The sequence below is a fragment of the Hemitrygon akajei genome, chromosome 3 (genome assembly GCF_048418815.1).
Source record: "Hemitrygon akajei chromosome 3, sHemAka1.3, whole genome shotgun sequence".
Taxonomy (NCBI): domain Eukaryota; kingdom Metazoa; phylum Chordata; class Chondrichthyes; order Myliobatiformes; family Dasyatidae; genus Hemitrygon; species Hemitrygon akajei.
The window spans coordinates 32024075-32048491 of NC_133126.1; the positions used below are offsets into that span (position 1 = coordinate 32024075).

The following is a 24417-nucleotide window of genomic DNA, read 5'->3' on the forward strand; positions in this document are numbered from 1 at the left end:
CCTGGAATTTTAGAAACTTAAAACCATTAATCATTTTCTTTAGTTTCTCCTTGATTAAGCTGCCAGGCTTCTCAGCAGTAGACACCCTTTGCTATGATCTTCTTTCATCCCTTGTGGTCTGCTCTCAGCTTCAGCCCACAGGTCTACCAGACACTCAGCCAAGAAAGGCCGGAAGTGGAAATGTGCCCACAGTGACTGATGCGGATGTGAAGCAGGCAGAATTTACGAAGCAGTGATGGTATAGGCATCTAATCTTCTCTATCTTTAATCAATACATTCACTTCATGCTGATACTTTTCATCTTTCTCTGTCCTCTCTTCAAATTGGTATTCTCCTCCTTCCTTACATTAGTTTGCCTATCTTTGTGCACTTCCTACTATTCCATCGTTCTGCAAATGTCCATTCTCACCTTTCCTCCTCTGCTCAATAAAATCTTATCTGTCTTCCACCCCTCCCCCTCTGAACTCTTTATCCTCACTCCTCAATCTCTGCCTCCTTTGATACCACCATCATCATTACGTAGGCAATCACAGGCTTGACCATGATTGTTCTTGGCAAATATTTTGACAGACGTGGTTTGCCATTGTCTTCTTCCGGGCAGTGTCTTTACAAGACCCCAGTTGACTATTCAGAGACTATCTGCCTGGAGACAGTGGTTGCATAACTTGTGATATGCACCAGCTGCTCATATGATCACCCACCATCTACTCATGACCCTGATCAGGTGGGGGGGGGGGGTGTGGGGAGCATAGCAAAGCCAATGCTACATCTTGCCCAAGGGTATCTGCAGACTGGAGGAGGGAAAGAGCACCTGTAAGGTTCCCCTACAGGAGGTGGGATGGTAAAATTGTTGGGAATATGTGGAGAATAAGGAAAATTAATGGGGAAATGGGATTGGTCTGTGGGCCAGTTTAAGCTCAATGGGTCCTTCACTGAAACATAGTAGAAGGCAACAAATCATGGAAAGCTCACTACGAGGGCAAATGTCTGATTCCACAGACATGATACAGATATTGAAGATGGCGCATCCTCTTTGAGTTATAATGCTTACAGAAATATGTAAACCTCTGTAAGCCTTAACTGGTAAAGGTACAATTATACTGAGATGTGGAGTCTAAAATAAGTCATTCATTACTCATCTATAGGCCAAGAATAATCACTTTTCTACACTAGAATCATTGACAGAGATGTATTTCCCCTCTTACACATGTAGCAAGTCTCATTGCCTGCTCATACCAGAATAGGTCTGAGTATTGGTTTATTATTGACACACCTACCAAAATGCTGTGAAAATCTTTCACTGGCTTTCACCCAGACACACCATTCTACTGAGGAAGTAAAACAAAATGCAGAATATAATGTTACAATTACAGAGAGACCATAGTGCATGGGGCTCAGTAGGGTAGACTGGAAGATCAGGAGTTCATCTTTTAACATATGAGAGGTCCGTTCAGGAGTCTGATAACAGCAGCTTAGAAGCTACTTGTCTGGAGGTTGGGGGTACATGTTCTCATGGCCAAGAGAGAATGACTGGGGTGAGGGAGAGAGGGTCTTTGATTATGTTGTCCGAGGAGGTGGAATGTACTGGCAAAGGTTTTGGAGAGCAGGCTGGCAGGCGTGATGGACTGGGCTGCCTTCACAACTCTACAATTCCTTGCGGCTTTGGGGAGAGCAGTTGCAGAGAGTAGTGTAAATTGTTATACAGTCTCCAGAGTTCCTATACCTTAAAGCTGTGGTGTGCACCTTGGTCCAAATGGAATCACGTGCAACAATTTACAGAAGGATCACATTGGACAAGTGCTGTCCATGCAGCTGAGTCAGGCGATCACAGAGATGAAGAGCGCAGAAGAAGAGAATTCTACTCTTGAACACTGGAAATTAATTGATTACAATGAAAATTACATTATGCATGGTGTACGCATACAAATTACTATTGTTTCCTCGCACTGAACATACTGATAGTGTACATATATCAATGTGATAGTTGGGCTGAATAGGCCCAACAACCAGTGACATACCTGCTTACACAGTAGAATGCTACCATTTTGAAAATATCTTCAAACACCAACAAGGAACCATCCAAGTACATAACTGCAAAGAAAAATTGAACAAAATTGATGCTTTCGTCACTAGTATCACAGGCGTAAAGTATTGACCAACATTAAGTGAGTTATAAAACAATTTCTGAACTTTATATGCAGTGACTCCAATTTAACCTTGGTGCTGGAACAGCTGGAGCGGGGAATGTGGTCGGTGATCATAGTTCTCGGCCCTGCAGTGTGAAACCTGGGCGGTTTTAACCCTGAGGCATTACCATCAGGCCCTGATCCACTTATCTGCTTGAAACCATAGTGCGTTGATTTTCAGCAGGAGGCTACAGCTGGGGAACACATGTGCCGTCTGCTGATTGTAGAGGGTTGGGGGGTGGCGGTGAAGGATTGATTATAGGGAGAGTCTTGGCTAAGGAACTTTTCAACTTTTACTCATTCCTGGCTTAAAAACATACATTAATAAATGGAATGTTTACCCTTTTGCAACTGCTTTACCCTGATTCCCTGATTGCCCATCCAACTCACCCCTGAGGCTTGCTGTCTTTGTAATAGTTAGGGTTTGGTTACATTTACAGCAGTATATCACACAGTTCTCTTTCAGATACACCTCTTGCTTGCTCAAAAGAACAGATTAAAATCATGATCTGCAGGTTTGCAGGAGCTATGATGGGTCTGCCTCTGAGTTAAAGTTGCCTTGGTTCTTTTTTGAGGTTTAAACATGATTGTCTTGGCCAGATGCCTTAATTTAAATGCATACATAAACATTTGTGCAAACCAGTCTTCCTGTTACTGACCCTGTTAAAATTCAGTTCTAAATGTTAATCTTATAAGCTATCTGTTTTCCTGTCATTTGACATGAGACATACCACAAAATATGTCTGCCATGAAACTCTACGGTTAGCAAAAGAAACTTGAGAAGTTCCTGTACAAAATGCCATCATATTGAAAATTTCCTCTGAACTTTTAAAGTAAACAATGAATATACATTGATAACACATTACAGTGTCACTTTTCCTGGAAACATTCAGCCACAACCTTGAGCAATCCTCTAGGTCTGTTGTTTCTTTCACCCCGCCTTTACTAAGAAAGCTTGAAAAGAAAGAAATAATCAGGAAACAATTATTTTATATTCATGCATTTTCAACATTCCCTGTATGAAGAGAATTGTAACAAAATGTAATCCAGTACTTTTTATAGATTAGAGATGTTTCTGTCCTGTTTTTTTAAAAAATTCTGTTATGCTCTGGTTTCAAAATGGGGCATTCTTACAGTGCAAACACGAGGAAATCTGCAGATGCTGGAAATTCAAACAACAACACACACAAAATGCTGGTGGAACGCAGCAGGCCAGGCAGCATCTAAAGGGAGAAGCGCTGTCGACGTTTCGGGCTGAGACCCTTCGTCAGGACATTCTTACAGTTCTGGCTTTATTGTTCTTTACCCTGTCTTTTTCTTTCACTGTTTTGTATCTCTCAGACTTTCTGAGTTCTGGCTTTCTTTATGTTCCCATTTTATCGTGCACTTAGCTTTCTCTTTGTTGAACCCAGCGACAGCTTCTGCAGCATCTCCGAGGCATGAGACACTGCAGGCACTGGAATCTGGAGGGACAAACCCCATCGGATGGAGGAACGCAGCAGGTTCCACAGCACTGGTGGCAACATTCCTTTACACTCCAACAAATGCTGCCCGACCCACTGATTTCCTCCTGAAGATTACTTACTCTTTCAGTAGTTCTTTTCTGTCTATTAGTAATGCATCTCAGCTCTTATTCTCTCTTACTCTATAGAACTTTAGTCCTCCTACTTATTCTGCTATCATCTTCTGCGTCCCAGTATGCATATCAATTTTCTTAGCATCAAATTTCCAATTATATTTTGCCTCATAATGAGGTGTTGTTGTTAAGAAGGGGTATCCTTTGTTCAGAACCATAATGTCTCTGTGCCAATACATAGTCACTGTAGCCCTATGATCTTTCAACATTTGTATCTTTAAGTGTAGAACTGGGACTTTTCTCAAAGGAGGCCGAGGGGTGACTTTCAAGAGGCTTATAAAGTTATGAGTAGCGTAGATCGGGTAGATAGCCACTATCTTTTTCACAGGGTAGGGTTTAAAAATAGAGGCCATAGGCTTAATGTGAGAGGGGTGTGATTTAAAGACGACCCAAGAGGCAAGTTTTCAGACAAAGGGTGGTGTGTTTATAGAATGAACTGGCAGAGGAGGTGGTTGAGGAGGGCATAATTACAGCATTTAAAGGACTTTTGAAGAGGTACAGGTAAGATTTAAAGGACTGTGGGCCCAAAGCAAAGAGGCTGGCTGAGACAGGGATTTCCGTCAGTAAGGGTGAGGTGGGGTAAGGAGCCTGTTTCTGTGCTAACCTTTATGAATTTAATGTGCTGTTATCTGTCTGTATGTTAATACTGTGATTCTTTGAGACAACAGCATTATTCACTGTGACTGTTTTTCAAGCAATTTCAAATCAGGACCACAGCAGAAGGACAAATTTCAGAGAAACCCAACACAAAGATATCAATGCAAGGGTCTGCAATAATATTTCACCTGAACTCTGGAGCGACATGTAATGATCAAAATCAAACCATCAATGCTATGCAGGGAGGGAGATGCGCTATTGATGTACAAAAAATTATGTCAAATTGCTGTCTGAATGTGCTCAATCCAAATAATCAAGACCATAACACAAGACCATAAGATTTTAAGACCTACGAGCAGAATTAGGCCATTTGGCCCATTGAGTCTACTCATGGCTGATCCAATTTTCCTCTTAGCCCCAAACTGCTGCCTTCTTTCCGCATCCCTTCATGCCCTGACTAATCAAGAATCTATCAACCTCTGCCTTAAATGTACATATAGACTTGACCTTCAAAGCTGCCTGTGGCAACAAATTCCACAGATTCACCACTCTCTGGTTAAAGAAATTCCACTGCATCTCCTTTTAAAGGACACCTCTTTGTTCTGAGGCTGTGTCCTCTGGTCTTAGACTCTCCCACCATAGGAAAACTCCAAATCCACTCTTTCACCATTTGATAGGCTTCAATGAAGTCACCCCTCATTCTCCTGAATTGCGGCGAACACAGGCCCAAAGCCATCAAACGCTCTTCATATGACAAGCCATTCAATCCTGGAATCATTATCGTGAAGCTCCTTTGAACTCTTTCCAGTTTCAGCACATCCTTTCTAAGATAAGGGACCCAAAACTGCTCACAATATTCCAAGTGAGGCCTCACCAGTGCTTTACAAAGACTCAACATCACATCTTTGCTTTTATATTCTAGTCCTCTTGAAATGAATTCTAACATTGCATTTGCCTTCCTTACCACAGACTCAACCTGCAAATTAAATGTTAGGAAATCCTGCACAAGCACACACTTTCCATCTCAGTTTCTTTCTATTTTCTCTCCATTTAGGAAATGTTCAACCCTTTCATTTCTTCTGCCTAAGCCCACGATCATACACTTCCCAATACTATATTCCATCTGCCATTTCTTTGCCCATTCTCCCCATCTGTCTAACTCCTTTTGTAGACTCTCTACTTCCTCAAAACTCCACCTATATCCATAACATTTGCAAACTTCGCAACAAAGTCGTCAATACCATCATCCAAATCATTGACATATAATGCAAAAAGAATCAGTCTCAACACAGGCCCTTGTGGAACACCACTAGTCATTGGAAGCCAGTCAGAAAAGCTCCCTTTATTCCCAGTCTTTGCCTCCTGCCAATCAGCCACTGCTTTATCCATGCTAGAATCCTTCCTGTAATACCATGGGCTCGTAGCTTGTTAATCAGCCTCATGTGTGGCACCTTGTCAAAGGCCTTCTGAAAATCCAAGTACACAACATCAACCAATTCTCCTTTGTCTATCCTATGTGTTACTTCTTCAAAGAATTCCAACAGATTTGTCAGGCAAGATTTTCCCTTGAGAAAACCATGCTGACTATGGCCTATTTTCTCATGTGCCTCTGAGTACCCTGAGACCTCATCCTTAACAATTGACTCCAACATCTTCCCAACCACTGTCAGACCAACTGGCCAAAAATTTCCTTTCTTCTGCCCCTCTCCCTTTTTGAAGGGTGGAGTGACATTTGTAATTTTCCAGTCTTCTGGAACCACTCCAGAATCTAGTGATTCTTGAAAGATCATTACTAATGCCTCCATAGTCTCTTCAGCCAACTCTTTCAGAACACTGGGGTGTAGACCATCTGGTCCAGGAGACTTATTTACCATCAGACCTTTCAGTTTCCCAAGAAACTTCTCTCTAGTTATGGAATCTTCACACACTTCATGTCCCCTGACACCTGGAACTCCCACCACACTGCTAGTGTCTTCCACAGTGAAGACTGATGCAAAATACTTATTCAGTTCATCCACTATTTCCTTGTCCCCATTATAGTTTTCCAGATGTCTGATATCCACTCTCGCCTCTTTTTTACACTTTACATATCTGAAGAAACTTTTGGTATCCTTTTTAATATTATCGGCTAGCTTACTTTTGCATTCCATTTTTGCCTTATGAATGACTTTTTTAGTTGCCATCTGTTGGTTTTTAAAAACATCCCAATCCTCTAACTTCCCACTAATCGTTGCTATAGTCGTCACTGTACGTATCTTGCAGAGAAGCATAGAGCTTTAACATGTATTTGTTAGTGTGAGCAAAGAACTAGTAGTGAGGAACTGTATTATATCTTGGTGGTTAGCAATGTGCTTGTAATAAAACTCAATCTCTGGAGTTTCATTTGAAAGCTTTTATATTTTTATTTACTGTATGTCTGCTCTGGTTTATGCCCCACAGGCCAGTTCAATATATAGTTTAAACTCTTGCTTTCAATCCATTCTGTAGATTGGTTACTTGCCTGGAAATCCAATTACTTGGATGACTTTTTTTTGCTCCATCATTCACTACCTCAATGGAATCACAGATCTTATTTGGAACATTTAAAGCTTCCCCTTTGCAAGCAGCAACAGTTTTCAAATGTACTTAATTATTTTTTGCCTCATACTGTATATTACTGCTGGGAAACCTTACATTCTATGTGCCAGTCACAGCAACTTTCAAGATGAATATATTTGATTTTGTAGACTTAGAAATTTAATGGTTCTTGTTTTATTGTGTGAGACTGGTGAGTGCAGTTTGATATGGAGAAAGGGTGAACTATTTTTATGATCCATCTATCATGCATAGATATTGCTCTGAGTAACTGCTGACATGGTTAATTTCATTTCTGGTGGAAGACTTGGCCATTCAAAAAGTAGTCCAGTTCTTTCAATTGCAATCTTCTTAACGCAGGGTTTCCCAACATTTTTATACCATGAGCTGAGGGGTCCCTCGACCCCAGATTGGGAACCTGTGCCTTAAAGGATTTTTTCCACATCATTGCCAGTGCACTCAATGATGTCAACAATGCATGTGCATAGCCGTGACTTCTCTTTGACAGAAATTGGCGCAATCCTCATGACCAATAACCTGCAAAGTTTGCCAGCTAGGAGCTATCCGTGTCACAATCAAAAAACCATACAGATGGAGATTATTTTTTCTCAAATAAGCACTAACCACACCTACATTGCATTGTTTATTTCTTGATCTTTTCTCAACAGACAGCACTGTGCACATCACTGCAAGAAGCTGTGTCCTGTGGTCAAGTTGGCTGCAGAAATTACTAGGCTGGAAATGATAGTTGCAGTCATGGTGCAGGTGGGGGGATAGATTTGGAAGTAGGGGCTTTGCCGAAAGACCCACGCACGGTGCCCCCAAGTTTACTGATGCTAGTCTAGGGTTTAGGCAGTGTGCCTAAATCATCTGTGTGAAGAGTTGACCAAGCAAGTGAACTCCAGCAACCTGTCTCTAAGAACACAGCTGCATTTTTAAAATATGTTCATTAGCCTCACCAAGAACACCACTGCTTCTGCCCTCTGCTCACTCCTCCGTTACTTTCAGCTTGAAAAAGCAGCCCTCCAGATTGGTGCTCTTTTTCAGTGCCCTCAGCATTCACTTTCTCTACCGCCAGTGCACCGTGGCTCCAGTGTGTTCTGTATAATACTGCATTTCCTTCGGTAACTTGACAAGGCATCTTTATTAGGAGCTCGCAGATCCAAGACCTCCATCACCAAGAAGGACAAGTGTAGTGGGAGAAGTGAGCATGCCTACAAGAGAACACGTTACATGCCCAATTCCATGTCATCATAACTTTGGAAATGTAATACCATTAATTCATGGTCACTAGTCTAAGATCTTGGAACACCCTCGCCAACAGCATGGTCGGCGCACCTTCATTTAGACTTCAGTGGTTCAAGAAGTCAGTATACTATCGATTTCTCAAGCACATTTAGGGATGGATGATAAGTACGTGTCTTGCTGGTCGTACCGCGTCTCACATAGGAATGAGAAAGCACTCACTCACCATCTCCTTTCAGTCGCCTCCTGTTGGTGACCCTTTATTGCATCTTAAAGATTAGCTTTATTTGTCACATGCACATTGAAGCACAGTGGAATGCATCATTTTGCATCAACGGCTGACACAGTCTAAGGATTGTGCTGGGGGCAGCCCACAAGTGTCACCACGCCTCCAGCACCACCATAGCATGCCCACAACTCACTGACCCTAAGCACTCGTCTTTGGAATTTAGGAGGAAACTGGAGCACCAGGAGGAAGCCCATCTGGTCACAGAGAAAACATGCAAACTCCTTACAGACAGCGGCAGGAATCGAACCCTGATTGGTGATTACTGGTGCTCTATGTGATTGCTCTAACCACTATGCTAACGTGCTACCCAGGAGCAGCTTTCTCATCTGCTTCTCCATTCCTTGCTTCTTCAAACATTCACTTCTAATATCACAACCCACTAATTATCCTACCAAGATCTGTGGATTCTCTAAATCTCTTAAAAAGCTGCTGTGGACATGCATCAATCTTCCTTGCAGAAAATCAATGACTGTTGAGTCAGCATTTGATATGATAAGATTTCAGAAGTAATTGCAAAAATTAAAGCTCTTAATGTAGGTGGTAACAAGGTGTATAGGTGGAAGATTGGTTGACTAACAGGAAATAGAACAGACAAGAATGGTTCTTTACCTACATTATCACCACACGCTGCATCCGCAAAGCAAACAGCATTATGAAGGACCCCACGCACCCCTCATACAAACTCTTCTCCCTCCTGCCATCTGGGAAAAGGCACTGAAGCATTTGGGCTCTGATGACCAGACTATGTAAGTTTCTTCCCCCAAGCTATCAGACTCAAATTCCCAGAGCCTGGACTGACACCGACTTACTGCCCCCTACTGTGCCTACTATCTTGTTTATTATTTATTTGTAATGTCTGCACTGTTTTGTGCACTTTATGCAGTCCTAAGTAGGTCTGTAGCCTAGTGTAGTTTTTTTCTGTGTTGTTTTTACATAGTTCAGTGTAGTTTTTGTACTGTTTCATGTAGCACCATGGTCCGGAAAAACGTTGTCTCGTTTTTACTGTGTACTGTACCAGCAGTTATGGTCGAAATGACAATAAAAAGTGACTTGACGACTTGAAGTGCAGATACAATGAATGGTATACCACAGTGATCGGTATTGGGGTCTCAACCATTTGCAATTTATGTAATTAAGTGCACAGGAAGAATAGTTGCTAAATACGCTGATGATCTAACAATAGATAATACAGAAAGTTGTAAAGAGGATATGAAGAGGCTACACATGGATATAGATAGGCTAAGTGAGTGGGCAATGATGCGGCAAATGGAACACAATGTGGGAAAATAGTTCATTTTGGGAGAAAAATTAAAAAAACAATCATATCCAAAATGATGAGAGGCTGCAGATCTCAGTATGTCCTTAAATCATGCCTTGCAATTGTACTCTGTCTATATTTCTCACAGCGTCAGTAGAGCAGTCAACGTCATCAAAGGCCCCTCCCACACTGGACAATCTCTACCTCCCAGCAGGTAGAAGATTATAAAACCCTGAGAGCATGCACCGCCATGCTCAAGGACAACTTTTACCCCACTGTGTTAACACTACTGAATGGTACCTTCTACGATAAATTGGACTCTAGACCTCCCAGTCTACCTCATTATAGACCTGTACCTTATGAACTACATTACACTTTCTCTCTGCTGCAGCACCATATTCTGTTATGTTTGTATTTGCTGAAGTTCAGAAGAATGTGGGAGATGAGTTGACTGAAGCACGTAAGAGCCTGAGAGGTCTTGGCAGGCTTGGAATCATGAGAAAACTTCCTCCTTCAGGAAACTTTGGAACTGCAGGTCCCCGTTTAAAACGAAGTGGTTGCCTATTTTAGCAGGGACGAGGTGAAACTTGTTTCTTTCACAAATCTTTGTGATTTGCTTCCTCAAAGGGAAGCAGAGCCTTAGAATATTTTGAAGGCCGAGGTAGATAGTTACTCACATTACCAAATCTGGCCCGCGGTGGAATTATCTTTGGCCCGCGAGTTAATATCTAATTACTATTAAAGCTGGCCCCAGTAATCGAAGCGCCTATGGCGTATGATATGGCTAATGCTGAGTTTATTCAGGTAGCAGGTTTTCAGGATTTTTAGTGTTTATTCGGCAGTCTTCTTCATAAGAAACGGAATTTGTAAAGTGAAACACTTTGTAGTTATAGCAGAGACAGAGACACATGAGAGCAGGCTGAAAAAACGGAGGCAACGAAAGCTGCGTTCGCACGCGTCCGACTGATCCGGCCCGCATGAAGCTGCATTTTGCTCAATCCGGCCCGTGACCTAAAATGAGTTTGACACCCCTGAACTAAATGCATCTCAGATGCAATCGCTGATGTCCAGTAGGAAGCTTGCAACTGATCCGTATCTCCCACAAGCTGCATGTGAAAATTATCATGATACTGACGGCATGTTAACTATTACCCAATGATATTTTGAAATAGTGATCTACATATATATAGTACCTTGGATATAGCACCCTGGTTTAAGTTTCTGTACCTCTTCCAGGCAGCACTTCCTTATTCTTGTGTTGAGTATTTGTGCATACTTTATCTGATACATGCTGCTGACCTTCAAACAGAGTATGACACATCAGGATGGGTAACTCATTTCAGAATCAGTATCAGGTTTATTATCTCCGGCATGTTGTGTGAAATTTGTTCTCTCAGTAGCAGCAGTTCAATGCAATGCATAATATAGAAGAAAATAAATAAATAAAGAAATAAATCTTATTCAGTATTCTTTATACAGTATACATATATTGAATAGATTTTTTAAAAAGTGAGGTAGTGTCCATGGGTTCAATGTCCGTTTAGGAATTGAATGGCAGGGGGGAAGAAGCTGTTCCTGAACTGCTGAGTGTGTGCCTTCAGGCTTCTGTACCTCCTATCTGATAGAAACAGTGAGAAAAGTGCATGCCCTGGGTGCCGTAGATCACTTTCTTTCTGTGACATTGCTCCTTGAAGTAGCCTGGGTACTTTGTAGTCTAGTAACTAAAATGGAGCTGACTAAATTTATAACCCTCTGCAGCTTTTTTTGGCCTCCCACGACCATACGTTACAGAGATGCAGCCTGTCAGAATGCTCTCCATGGTACAACTATAGAAGCTTTTGAGTGTATTTGTTGACATGCCAAATCTCTTCAAACTCCTAATAAAGTATAGCCACTGTCTTGCCTTCTTTATAACTGCATCAATATGTTGGGACCAGGTTAGATCCTCAGAAATCTTGACACCCAGGAACTTGAAACTGCTCACTCTCTCCACTTCTGATCCCTCTATGAGGATTGGTATGTGCTCCTTTGTCTTACCCTTCCTGAAGTCCACAATGAGCTCTTCTGTCTTATTGACGTTGAGTGCCAGGCTGTTGCTGGCACCACTCTCCTATCTCACTCCTGTATGCCCTCTTGTCACCACTTGAGATTCTACCAACAATGGTTGAATCCAGATGGATAGGGTTTCAGCTACCATATACAATATAGGACACCTGTTATCTGTATTGGCTTCTAGATAATCAACCAATTAATGCTTTTACATTGAAATAAATTAAGTTTAAAATATCCAATGCACCTGAATGATATGTACACCAGATTCGATATTGCACAGGATTTATAATTAGGCAATGTTAAACGGAAATGGCCCCTCCCAGAATCTGTAATAGAGAATCACTTCAGGAGCTGAGTTATGTTGTGGTAAAGTCTATTCTTGTGCTCTTCTAACATTTGTTATCGAAATAGGTGAATTGTTTGATTCTGAGTGAGGCTCACTTTAGTATCGGCCTTTGCTAAAATGGTAATGGACACATGGTCAGCATTAAGTGTTGGCAAATGGTCACTGGATGCCACGGGTAGCTGCTCCTTTGATGTGGGTTGGGAATGACACATCACTCATAACGCCCATCTCCCAAGGATGTAGCAAGATATAAATGGAAAGGAGAAAGAAAACACCCTGGAAATACCAACAGGATACGTACGAGAGGGAACCTCAACGGGCTGAAGTTCTGTGAAACGCGGTCATGTAGACACTTTTTCAAGTTAACTTGAAGTCTCATTGCTAGGTAATACTGTGGTTTTCACACTGTTAGAACATCCGCATTTTGTTGTCACGACAACTCAACAGTGGTCACTGAATGTCAGGCTGAGCACCAATTTAAAATTTTAAGGAAGTAACTGCGTCTTTTCTTTTAAATTTCATTCTGGTTTTTTTCCCTTTTGCAATTACAGGAACAAGACCAATTAGCTGACAATTCCAATTTACGTAAGTTGAATTATGCTTGGATTGCTTTTTCTGAATCAACTGGAAGTACCTCAGTGTCTCCATTTGTGTTTAAACACATGCAGTTAACTTGGCACGGCCAGCTAACCTGGTGTTGTAATTAGTAACCCTGGTGCAAAGTGACAAGCTACATGCGGCAGACCTCTTTTGATTTGGACAAGTAACAACTGACATAGATCCAAAACCAAGGATTATTAATGAAAAACCCTTTGAGTTTACTGGGGTTGTGAACTTCAATATGAGTACCAGCACATACACAGAAGTGGAACAAAACTAGGAAGAATGAACTGGAGTTCAGTTCTGCTTTGACCAGCAGTTCATTTGAGCTCAGAGGTCTTGCGATGCTGGCATGAATAGACATTCCACACATTAGAAGCTTTGTTATTTCTCTATGGCTCTTACCTGCTGGCAAACCTTTTAAATTAAATACAGTGCTGTGCAAAAATCATGGGCACACATATATAGATAGATCAACATGCACAAAACACTGGAGGAACTCAGCAGATCAGGCAGCATCTATGGAAAAGAGTAAACGGTTGATATTCTGGGCTGAGACCCTGCTTCAGTCTGAAAGAAGGATCTCAGCCCAAAATGTCAACCTTTCACGCTTTTTCATAGATGCTGCCTGAACCGCTGCGTTCCTCCGGTGCTTTGTGTGTGTCGCCTTGGAGTTCCAGCATCTGCAGACTTCCTCGTGTTTGTTATGTACTGCTAGGGTGCCTATGACTTTTGCACAGTACTGTATTTGTCAACATGGAGCGGATAGAGAGTTTGTAAATTTGGCAGGAGCGAAGACCGTTGGGCACGGGAGGGTGGAGTGCCGCGGGAAGGGTGTGGGAATGGTGGCAGAAAACGAGTCCCAGGGGTGGGGGTGTTGTGGGTGCAGACGCACTCAGACCTGAGACACCAAGCAAGATCATTTGATTCCAAATGATTGGTTTATTGATCATTACAGTATGTCTCTGATGCACCATCAATAGCTCTCGGAGACGGGAGGTGAACGATAGGCTATTATTAGCTGCAAGAGACCACGATTAGCAGCAAGAGACCACCACACAACATCCTGGAGACTGAGGGAGGAGCAGTGCCTCCAATCGTCTTTATACAGGGGTCTGTGGGAGGAGCCACAGGAGCAGTCAGCGGGGGGGGGGGGGGGGTGTCCAGACAGGTATATGTAGTTCACCACAGTCTCTCTGGTGCTTCCCACTCTTCCCCTCTCCCTTCCCCCTTTCCCAACCATGATTCCTCTCTCCCTGCCCCCTTCCCACTCTCAATCCACAACAGAGACCCATATCAGAATCAGGTTTATTATCACTCACATTTGTCATAAAGTTTGGTTTTCTTTGTGGCAGCAGTACAGTGAAATACATAAAATTACTGCAGTACTATGCAAAAGTCGTGGGCACCTTAGCCTAAGACTTTTGCACAGTATGTATAATTGGAAGATAGAAGCATATTTGGAAAAATTAACAAAATAAACTTTGATGGGTTCTTCCAAAAGTTTTGCAAACCCCACAGTTGTAAAATGTAAATGGATAAGTGGTGAGAATTGTGTGGCGCAGTAGAATAGTGGTTATACTTTACCATACCAGCAACCCAGGTTCAATTCCTGCTGCTGTATGGAGTTTGTATGTTCTCCCCATGACTGCATGGATTTCCTGTGGATGCTCTGGATTCCTCCCACATTCCAAAGACATACTGGTTGGTAGCTTAATTGATCATGTAAGTTGTCCTGGGATTAGGCTAGGGTTAAACTGGGGGATTGTTGGGCTGTGCAGCTCGAAAGGCTGCAAGGACCTACTCCACGCCCTATGTCAACAAACAAGTAAATAAATAATTCAATAATTCCCCACTGAAATTGATCGAAACAAAACACGGGACAGTAGTGAATTACGTTTTGTCAAAGGTTAAAATTACTCTTCAAGCAATCCAGTGCTGTCACCAAGCCATCAAAACAAAAATATGTATGAATGTTGATATTAATCACACTAAACATAAGATTTTATGGCTGAAATGCTACTTTGTTCAAGAAAGGTAATAAGGAATTATAGACCAGAGAGCCTTACTCTCTGTGGGCAAACAATTGGAGAAGATTCTTAGAGACAGGATTTATGAGCATTTGGATAAGAATAGTCTGATTAGTGTTGACACGTGGCTAAATGGTTAAGGCGTTTGTCTAGTGATCTGAAGGTCGCTAGTTTGAACCTTGGCTGAGGCTGCGTGTGTGTCCTTGAGCAAGGCACTTAACCACACATTGCTCTGCGATGACACCGGTGCCAAGCTGTATGGGTCCTAATGCCCTTCCCTTGGATAACATCGGTGGCATGGAGAGTGGAGACTTGCTGCATGGGCAACTGCTGGTCTTCCATGCAACCTTGCCTAGGCCTGCGCTCTGGAATCTTTCCAAGGCGTGAATCCATGGTCTCACGAGACTAACGGAGGCCTACATACATACATACAATCTGATTAGGGATAGTCAATGTGGCTGTGTGAGGGGCAGGTCATGCCTCACAACCCTGATTGAATTCTTTGATGAAGTGAAAACAAACTGATGAGGTTAAAGCAGTGGATGTGGTGCATATGGATTTCAGTAAGTGTTTAACAAGTTCTCGATGGTAGGCTCATCCAGGATGTTAGGATGCATGGGATTCAGGGAAACAGCCTGCATTCAGAATTGGCTTGTCTACAGAGGCAGAGAGTGGCAACAGATACAGTAGAGTGTATTCTGCCTGGAAGTCAGAGACCAGTGGCGTTCCGCAGGGATCTCTTCTAGAACAGCTGCTCTTTGTGACTTGGCTGAAGAAGTGAAAGGGTGGGTTAGTAAATTGGCAGATGGTACGAAGGTTGTCGTAGGTCACGGGGGGATATTGATAGGATAAAGAGGTGGGCTAAGAATTGGCAGATGGGGTTCAATATGGAAAAGTGTGAAGTCATTCACTTTGGAAGGTCAAACGTGAAGGGAGAGCATAAAGTTAACAGCAAGATTCTTGGCAGAGTGGTGCAACAAAGAGACCTTATTGTGCAGATCCACAGATCCTTCAAAGTTGCTGCACAAGTTGATGGAGTGGTTATGAAAGTGCATGGTGTGTTGGCCTTTATTATTTGTGGAATTGAAGTAATTCTACATATAGGAAGGATGGGGAAGCTTTAGAGAGGGTGTAGAGGAAAGTTACCACAGTACTGCCTAGATTAGAAAGAATACCTTTAGAGGGTAGGTTGAGTGAGCTCGAGCTTTAACCTTTGGAGTGAAGGAGGATGAGAGGTGATGTAGTAGAGGTGTACAAGATGATAAGATGTACAGATAGAGTGGACAGCCAGAAACTTTTTCCTAGGGCAGAAATGTCTAACTCAAAGGGGCACAATTTTAAGGTGATAGGAGAAAAGGATAGCGGGGAAATGAGAGGTAGAGTTTTTTACACAGAGAGTGGTGAGCGCCTAGAACACACTCCCAGGGCTGGTGGTAGAAGCAGATCCATTAGGGACATGTATGAGATTCTTCGATGGACATATGGATGAAAGATAAATGGAGGACGATGTGGGAGGGTAGGATTAGATCGATCTTAGAATAGGTGAAAAGGTTGGCACAACATTGTCCTGTACTGTGCTCAGCTGTACAGTTCTATGTTCTCCTTTTCGTTCCTGCTAAAGTGCCAGGCTTTGCATTAAGTGGTTTGTATTCTGTTAAAAACCTGAAACAGGAAACAGACACACATCACACCTGCCCACTCCTGGAATGAGGGGGTAGTGCATCAATTTGTTTGGAGGAGGTTAAAATGTTTTAAGAGGCAATGTGCCCCTACTTTAAAAGTATTTTTACTTTCAGCCATGGTTGTTTGGGTTTTCAATGAGGCAGTGAACATGGTTGTATGAGGTAAGTGTGCCAGGAAAAGCAGCATTTCCTGCCAGGCAAACAAATACACTGAGAATCACTTCCCTCGTTCCTCGTCCCACACATCTGCTCCCCTCTGATCTCTGTAACCCACATGATCTCTGTGATTATTTCCGCACGCTCCCCTCCTGTCAAGGTCTCCTAACCTTACACAAGCAACCAGCCCGTCAGCTGGGTAACCCCAGGGACTTGGGTGGGCCGGTATCCTAGCGGTTAGTGAATTGCTTTACAGTGTTCACCAGCTGGGGCTCACTTCCTGCTGCCGCATGTAAGGAGTTTGTACAATCCCCCGTGACCGTGTGTGTTTCGTCCGGGTGCTCCGGCTTCCTCCCACAGTCCAAAAGACATACAATTGGGGTTGGTGAGTTGTGGGCATACTATACTGGTGCTGGAAGTGCAGCACCACTTGCAGGCTGCCCAGCAAATCCTCGCTGACTTGATTTGATGCAAACTGTACCTTTCACTGCTGGGACCCAATGTAAGCATAGCACCAGCTGGAACCATAATCAGCCTCCGTGACATCCAACAACGTGTTTCTACCTGAATTACAATAGGAACTAGTAATATTAGCTGACACTGCTGTCAACTTTAATTCTGTCAGTCACTATTGCACGATGATTTTGGAATAGACCAGTAAAATCCACGCTGTTAAATATGATGGCCAGTCATGCAATGACTGAGTTTAAAACTCTTTGCACGTTATAGATTTTGCATGCCATGTGCCCCACTGTGCTTCCAACAAGTAGACTGGGAGTCGTTCCTAACCTGATAGCTGGGACTGGAAAACATGTTTCATTAAGATGAACAAACATGAGGAAATCTGCAGATGCTGGAAATTCGAACAACACACGCAAAATGCTGGTAAGAACACATTTTCATGTGTTCATTAAGATGAATGCAATTTGTTTATGAAATGCATATGTGTAATGTTTGAAAAAATGAAAAGAATTAAAGGCCCAGAGGAGCCAGTATGCCTGCAATCTGAGTGTTGTTAGCAGTCACTTTCTTAGGCCAGATTTACCCCAGGATGACTCTGAACATGTGGAGAGCAATTAATCCCCAATTTATTGTCAAAGCCGTTGTGGACTCGGAGGGCTACAGCTTTATCTCAGCAGTGTTTGTTGTATAGTGTCTTGCTTTACTGTCACAATGACGCCACTCTCAGGATGGAAGAGCAACACCTTGTAAGCTGGGAGGTGATAGGTGGGAAAGGTAAAGGGGTGAAGAAGGAGGAATCTGATAGGAGGGGAGTGGACCATAGGAGAAAGACAAGGAGGGGCATCAGAGGAGGGTGATAGGTTCCAACCCAAACATTGTTTTTTCTCTAACTTCCAGTAATTTCTCCTCCTCTTTCTTTTTTCTCATACATCATCTCTTCTCCTCACCTGACTATCATTGGGCCCTCTGATGCCCCTCTTTCCCTTTCTCCCATGGTCCATTCTCCCCTCCTATCAGATACCTTCTTCTTCAGCTCTTTACCTTTTCCACCAAACACCTCCCAGCTTCACACTTCATCTCCCCTGCTCACCTAACTCCCCCCTCACCTAACATCTTCTAGCTAGTCTTTCCCCTTACCCCACCTTCTTATTCTGGCTTCTTCCTCTTTCTTTCCTAGTCCTGAAGAAGGGTCTTGGCCTGAAATGCAGACTCTTCATTCCTCTCCATAGATACTGCCAAATTCCTCCTGCATTTTGTGCTTGTTGCTCTGGATTACCAAATCTGCAGAATCTCTTGTGTTTAAATATAGTGCTTGCCTTTCCCTATATACTTATGTACAGTATGTGTTATTTTTTCTGATTCTATTTAGATGGCAGATTTATTTGGTGACATTCCTTTATATAGAGTAACAAATTATTAGGCTTGCAATTTATAATAACAGCTTAGCGACTCAACATACAAATGGTTAGGGTACTTTCTTCAGAATAAGTACGTGGTAACTATATCAAATTCAAACAATTTGTGTACAGGTTCTTTCTGCTCCCCAGAATTGGAGTGGAATCAATCATTTTTGATGCCGAGGGGCTGCCCGAGAAAAAGAAAATATATCCTCTTCTCTTTTAAAAACATTTGCTGCATCTCAAAGTACAAAGTATTTATGAAAACATTACTGATTTGGCAAAGTACATCATTCATTACATAGTAAAGACAGAATATCATCTGATTTGTCATAAGTAACGTCAAAAATATCTGTGAATATGAGCAAAATACTCCATATCCTTAAGGAGGCGTTTTTGAGCATGTTAGTATTGAAATAATGCATGATGATAATGAAATAATCCTCTGAAGCAGAGGCTTCTACATCTACTGTGCTGAAGCAGTTTCTGGTGAGCTGCAGAAGCAACCTTATCTGTTTGTGGAATTACGGAAAGATTAGGTTACTGGTAAATATCAAGGCAAGCAACATGAATAGAAAGTAGATAGGAACTCACTTGAATTTTCCTCCTTTATCGAGTATTCAAGGACATTAGGCTTTCCTTCCGCTCCAGGAAAATTCACCGAAAGAACCATGTTTGTTAGGATGTAATCTTTTCTCACCATAAATGCCTGTAAGCAGGAATACATTGTGCTGAATAGTGTTAATTGAGCTGCAGGTGATAAAGTATCTCAAAAACAAAACACTCATCATTCCCAAGGAAACATGGGTACATAACACAAGCCATTTGTCTTCTTGCCCCATTCATCTTCGATTCAATATTTAGTCTATCAGTAAAATCTCTAACCTTAATGCATTATTCTGACTCAGTACACCCAAAGTCACAGAGCACTATGTTGTCAGAGTTCCCAGATTTTGAGTGAGAAGACCAAAAAGGTGCATGTAAAAGAATCAACGTATTGGAGACAAACATGAGAGTTATTGTGATCTCCAGTTGACTCTACCAGTCTATGTATGTGGTTATTATTACAGCACATTTGTTTGGGGGGCAGGGGTTACTCGCTGTAAGTTGGCTGCTGCAAGTGCTACAGTATTTCAAAATAATTAACTGGCTATAAAGATTTGCGATGATCTGCTCTGAAAGTAGTTTTATTAATACAGGTTTCTCTTTCAGCTGTCTATGGAGAGGAGGGCTGTGAAACATCATGAAAGTTGAACTGTGGCAGATGATATCTAGCTTAATGTAATAGTTTGCAGACCACAGACTTCTACGTGAGCTCTGAGTGCAACAACGAAAGACAGTATCAAACCCTAACAAGCAAAGAGGAAATTGTGGAAACAGTGGAAATTTGAAACTCTTAAATCCTTGGAATTTGAAAGACCTGATAATAAGTGTCTTGATATGAAAACAGAAAACACAGGACTGGTGCTAGAGTCCTGCCACCATGACCTGGAGATTAAGAGGACAGCTGTTGTCAATTCAGGTGTAGGTCCTAAAACTATGTATAAATGGCATCTAAAAATAGTGCAATAGAAAAGGAGAGAAAAATATACTTGTTCATAGACACACACACACACACACACACACACACACACACACACACACACACACACACACACACACACACACACACACACACACACACACACACACACACACACATAAAGCCAACACTCACAATATGCATACATACGCTCAGTGGCCACTTTATTAGGTACACCTGTACAACTGCTCGTTAATGCAAATATCTAATCAGCCAATCACATGGCAACAACTCAATGCGTAAAAGCATGCGGACATAATCAAGAAGTTCAGTTGTCACTCAGACCAAGCATCAGAATAGGGGAGAAATGTGATCTCAGTGACTTTAACCGTGGAATGATTATTGGTGCTTTGAGTATCTCAGAAACTGATGACTTTCTGGGATTTTTGTGCATTACAATCTCTAGAGTTTCCAGAGAATGGTTTGTAAAGTGAGCGGCAGTTTCGTGGGCGAAAATGCCTGGTTAATGAGAGATCAGAGCAGAATGGTTAGATTGGTTCAAACTGACAGGAAGGTGACAGAAACTTAACTAAACATGCATTACCACAATGGTGTGCAGAAGAGCATCTCCGAATGTACAAAACATCGAACCTTGAAGTGGATTGACTACAGCTGCAGAAGACCACATTGGGATCCACTCCTGTATCTAATAAAGTGGCCACTGAGTCTACATCATAAACAAACTCTTCCACGTACAAGCACAATACACAATACACAATGTGGGCTACACAACTAGCCCGCATACAGACAAAATATATGCATAAAATATGCACATACACAAAATTCACTTCGAGTATGCACACATAACACACAAACATGAAAATACACAAGGCTGCACGTGCTGGAGTCCAGAGTGAAAACAAACTGCTGGTGGAACTCAGCAGGTCAGGCAGCATCTGGGATGCAGTGACTCAATCTGAAACATTGACTATCCCTTTGCCTTACCCACTGAAGTTTGTTTTGTGCTCCAGTGTACACATACATATTCCTAGGGTCACTCAAGTCTAGAAACTAACCTGTTAAATTTTGACGAAACTAGAGCAATATAGGATCATAAGTTCATCACTTCATGTTAGCAGCACAAAAAGAGCTCAAATGGTGACCAAACAGACATACCAATGAGAGTCTCATACTGAACACAATTATACAGCTGAGTCCCCTGTTGGGAGGGGGAGCTCCTTAATTTCTTGGACCATAGTAGCTTCTTTCCGTCGGGAGGTTGTCTTACAGATGATCAGCAAGGCCCCGGGTGGTGTGTGGTTTCTCTGAATTCATGGGGCTTTCTTTAATACTCAAGCGCCTATGACAAGCAGTGACATCCTGTCCCATATTATGACACAGAAGGAGGCCATTCAGCCCATCAGGTCAATGTCAGATTTCAATCCCATCAATCCCATTCCCCCTTTCTATTCCCCTTATCCCCGTGAGTTATTCTCTCTCACAATCCCTTTGTCTCCTCTTTGAATATTCTGCCACTCACCTGAACTAGAGGTTAACTTATAATCACCAGTTAAATTACCAACCTTTCTTTGATATTTGCGAGGAGACTCAGCACCTGAGGGAAGCCCACAGGTTACAGGGAGAATGTGCAAACTGAAATCAGGTACACTGGGACGGTGAGGAAACAGTACTAGCCACCTACATAACAGTAAGGAAAGAGAAATAAACTAGCTGCTCTTCCCCTGAAAAAGGCATCGGCCAAAGCGGTGTTAGTGCGCATATGCCAGAATTTAACTGGATTTCAGCCTGCATCTGGGAGCCCATCGAGTCAAGTGCGTAAAAATGGCAACTTGATTAATTGTTGTTGGAAGATTTGTGGTCAATATGTTTTCCGCTTGAACTAATTTGCTACTGACAGTTGTTGACCTGCCTCAGGAATGTTTAATGTATTTTAATTAACTTATATAAATTTAGTCAGTCGGGAGACTTCAGAAGCCTTTCTTTTGTCACTTATATGTACTTACTCTCTATCTGAGCCAACATCTACAGAGATCTCCTGCTGCTCTTTATAATATAAAATATTATTGCATATTATATTAATATAATACATTATTGATGAGAGTGTAAGAATGATGCAGTTTTAAATATACAGTATCTCATCAATTAGTATATGATTATTATTCTATGCACTACACCATTTAAATATATTTATCTTTCCATCAAAAACTTTACCCAAACATATTTTCAGTAGTGCGGAGATACCACAGAGCAGCACCTTTGTCAAAATATCGAATGAACAATTTCCACTGACAGCCTAGTCCAAAGTAATGAGGAAAATACTCAGAAGGGCCTAGTATCCATCCACAGTTTATTGCCTCTTTTGATTATATCATTGGGTTGGAGGCTTGATACAGGTTCCCTTTCCCAAGCAAAAACGGGTAACGAGCACTCGATATTTTGAGTGCTACGATTAGCAAACAGGAAACAGCTTCCCCCGATGCATTTAAAATCATTGTCGGTGACTTAACCAGATATGTTTGAAGAAATCTCTGCCTAGTTATCATCAACATATCGCCTGCAGCACCAGGGGTCCCAAAACACCCAAACTGCATTGTTCTATGTTCTATTATGGGAGGCAGGGTTTAAGGGTCGGCTCAACATTGTGGGCCGAAGGGCCTGTGCTGTGCTGTATTGTTCTATGTTCTACTATTATTCTATGATTAGGTATGCTTGCTGTTCCATGCCTCGACTGTAATTTGGGAGATCTGATCACTTAGCTGTCCTTCTCCCACCTGCATACCGGCTGAGGCTGAAGAGCAAGGCTCTGGAGAAAAGGACCATAGAGGTGGTCGTGGGAGGCTGAGGTGCAGCTATGGGATTACTTTGAGTTGGCAGACTGGGCTGTGTTCAAGGATTCAAGTATATGAATGAATACACCACAGCTGTCACAGAATTAATAAAACGGTTGTAGAGAATGTGCCCCACAAAATCAGTCAGTCTTCCCTATTCAAAAGCCCTGGATGAACCATGAGATCTGTAATCTGCTAAGGGTCAGATCAGAGCCATTCAGGTCTGGTGACCAAGTCAGATGTAAGAGGTCCTGGTACAATGTTCAGAAAGCCACCTGACGTGAGAAGTGGCAATTCTGGAGCAAACTCGAATCTCGGAGGATCTGCTGTGGAAGGGTTTGATTGTCACTACCTCTTACAAAGCGGAGCTAAATGACACTGGTGACAACAAGGTTCCCAGAGGAGCTCAGTGCCTCTTGTGCTCACTTTGACCACCAAAACATGGAGGCAACTTCACAAACTCCCACAACCTGCAACGGTCCTGTGATTTCAGTCTCTGCTGCCGACATGAGAGCATCCTTCACGATGCTGAACCCACAGAAAGCATCCACCTCAGATGGGTACCTGGCCGAAGACTAACTACCAATACTGATTCACTGACTGAGTGTTCACCTATATCATTAACCTCTTGGTTCGGCAATCTGAGGTAGCCATCTGCTTCAAGAAGGCTTCAGTTAAACTGGTCCCTAAGAAGAATAGAAACATAGAAACATAAAAAATAGGTGCAGGAGTAGGCCATTCGGCCCTTCAAGCCTGCACCGCCATTCAGTATGATCATGGCTGATCATCCAACTCAGAACCCTGTACCTGCCTTCTCTCCGTACCCCTGATCCCTTTAGCCACAAGGGCCATATCTAACTTCCTCTTAAATATAGCCAATGAACCGGCCTCAACTGTTTCCTGTGGCAGAGAATTCCACAGATTCACCACTCTCTGTGTGAAGAAGTTTTTCCTCATCTCAGTCCTAAAAGGCTTCCCCTTTATCCTTAAACTGTGACCCCTCGTTCTGGACTTCCCCAACATCGGAAACAATCTTCCTGCATCGAGCCTGTCCAATCCCTTGAGAATTTTATATGTTTCAATAAGATCCCCTCTCAATCTTCTAAATTGGGGTAACCTGCTTCAATGATTATCATCCAGTCACACTTACATCCACTATGATGAAGTGTTTTGAGAGGTTGGTGATGAAACACATCAACTCTTGCCTGAGAAGCAACTTGGATCCACTCCATTTGGCTACCATCACAACAGGTTAACAGCAGATGCCGTTTCATTACCTGTTCACTCAATCCTGGAACAGCTGGACAGTGAAGGTGTAATCATCAGATGCACTTCATTGACCACAGCTTAGTATTGAAGTCTATCATCCCCTCAAACTAATCAATAAGCTTCATGCCCTAGGGCTTAATTCCTCCTCGAGCAATTGGCTCCTCAATTTTCTCCCTTTTAAGTTTGGATTGGCAACGACATCTCCTCCACAGTCTCCATCAGCATGAGGCTGTGTGCTTCGCCCTCTGCTCTACTTGCTTTACACTT

At 42.4% G+C, this 24417-nt stretch overlaps 1 protein-coding gene across 3 annotated transcripts in view; it reads right to left on the reverse strand.

Annotated features, from left to right (window-relative positions):
- The window catches only part of rin3 (Ras and Rab interactor 3), a 110823-nt gene that overhangs the window by 55810 nt on the left and 30596 nt on the right, over positions 1-24417 (reverse strand). For all 3 annotated transcript variants that reach the window (XM_073039496.1, XM_073039495.1, XM_073039497.1), the window contains 2 exons: positions 19105-19219; positions 2019-2091 (listed from right to left, as the gene is read on the reverse strand). In XM_073039496.1, the coding sequence (XP_072895597.1) occupies positions 2019-2091; positions 19105-19213 (182 nt within the window). In that variant the 5' untranslated portion in view covers positions 19214-19219. The remainder of the gene's footprint in view (positions 1-2018; positions 2092-19104; positions 19220-24417) is intronic.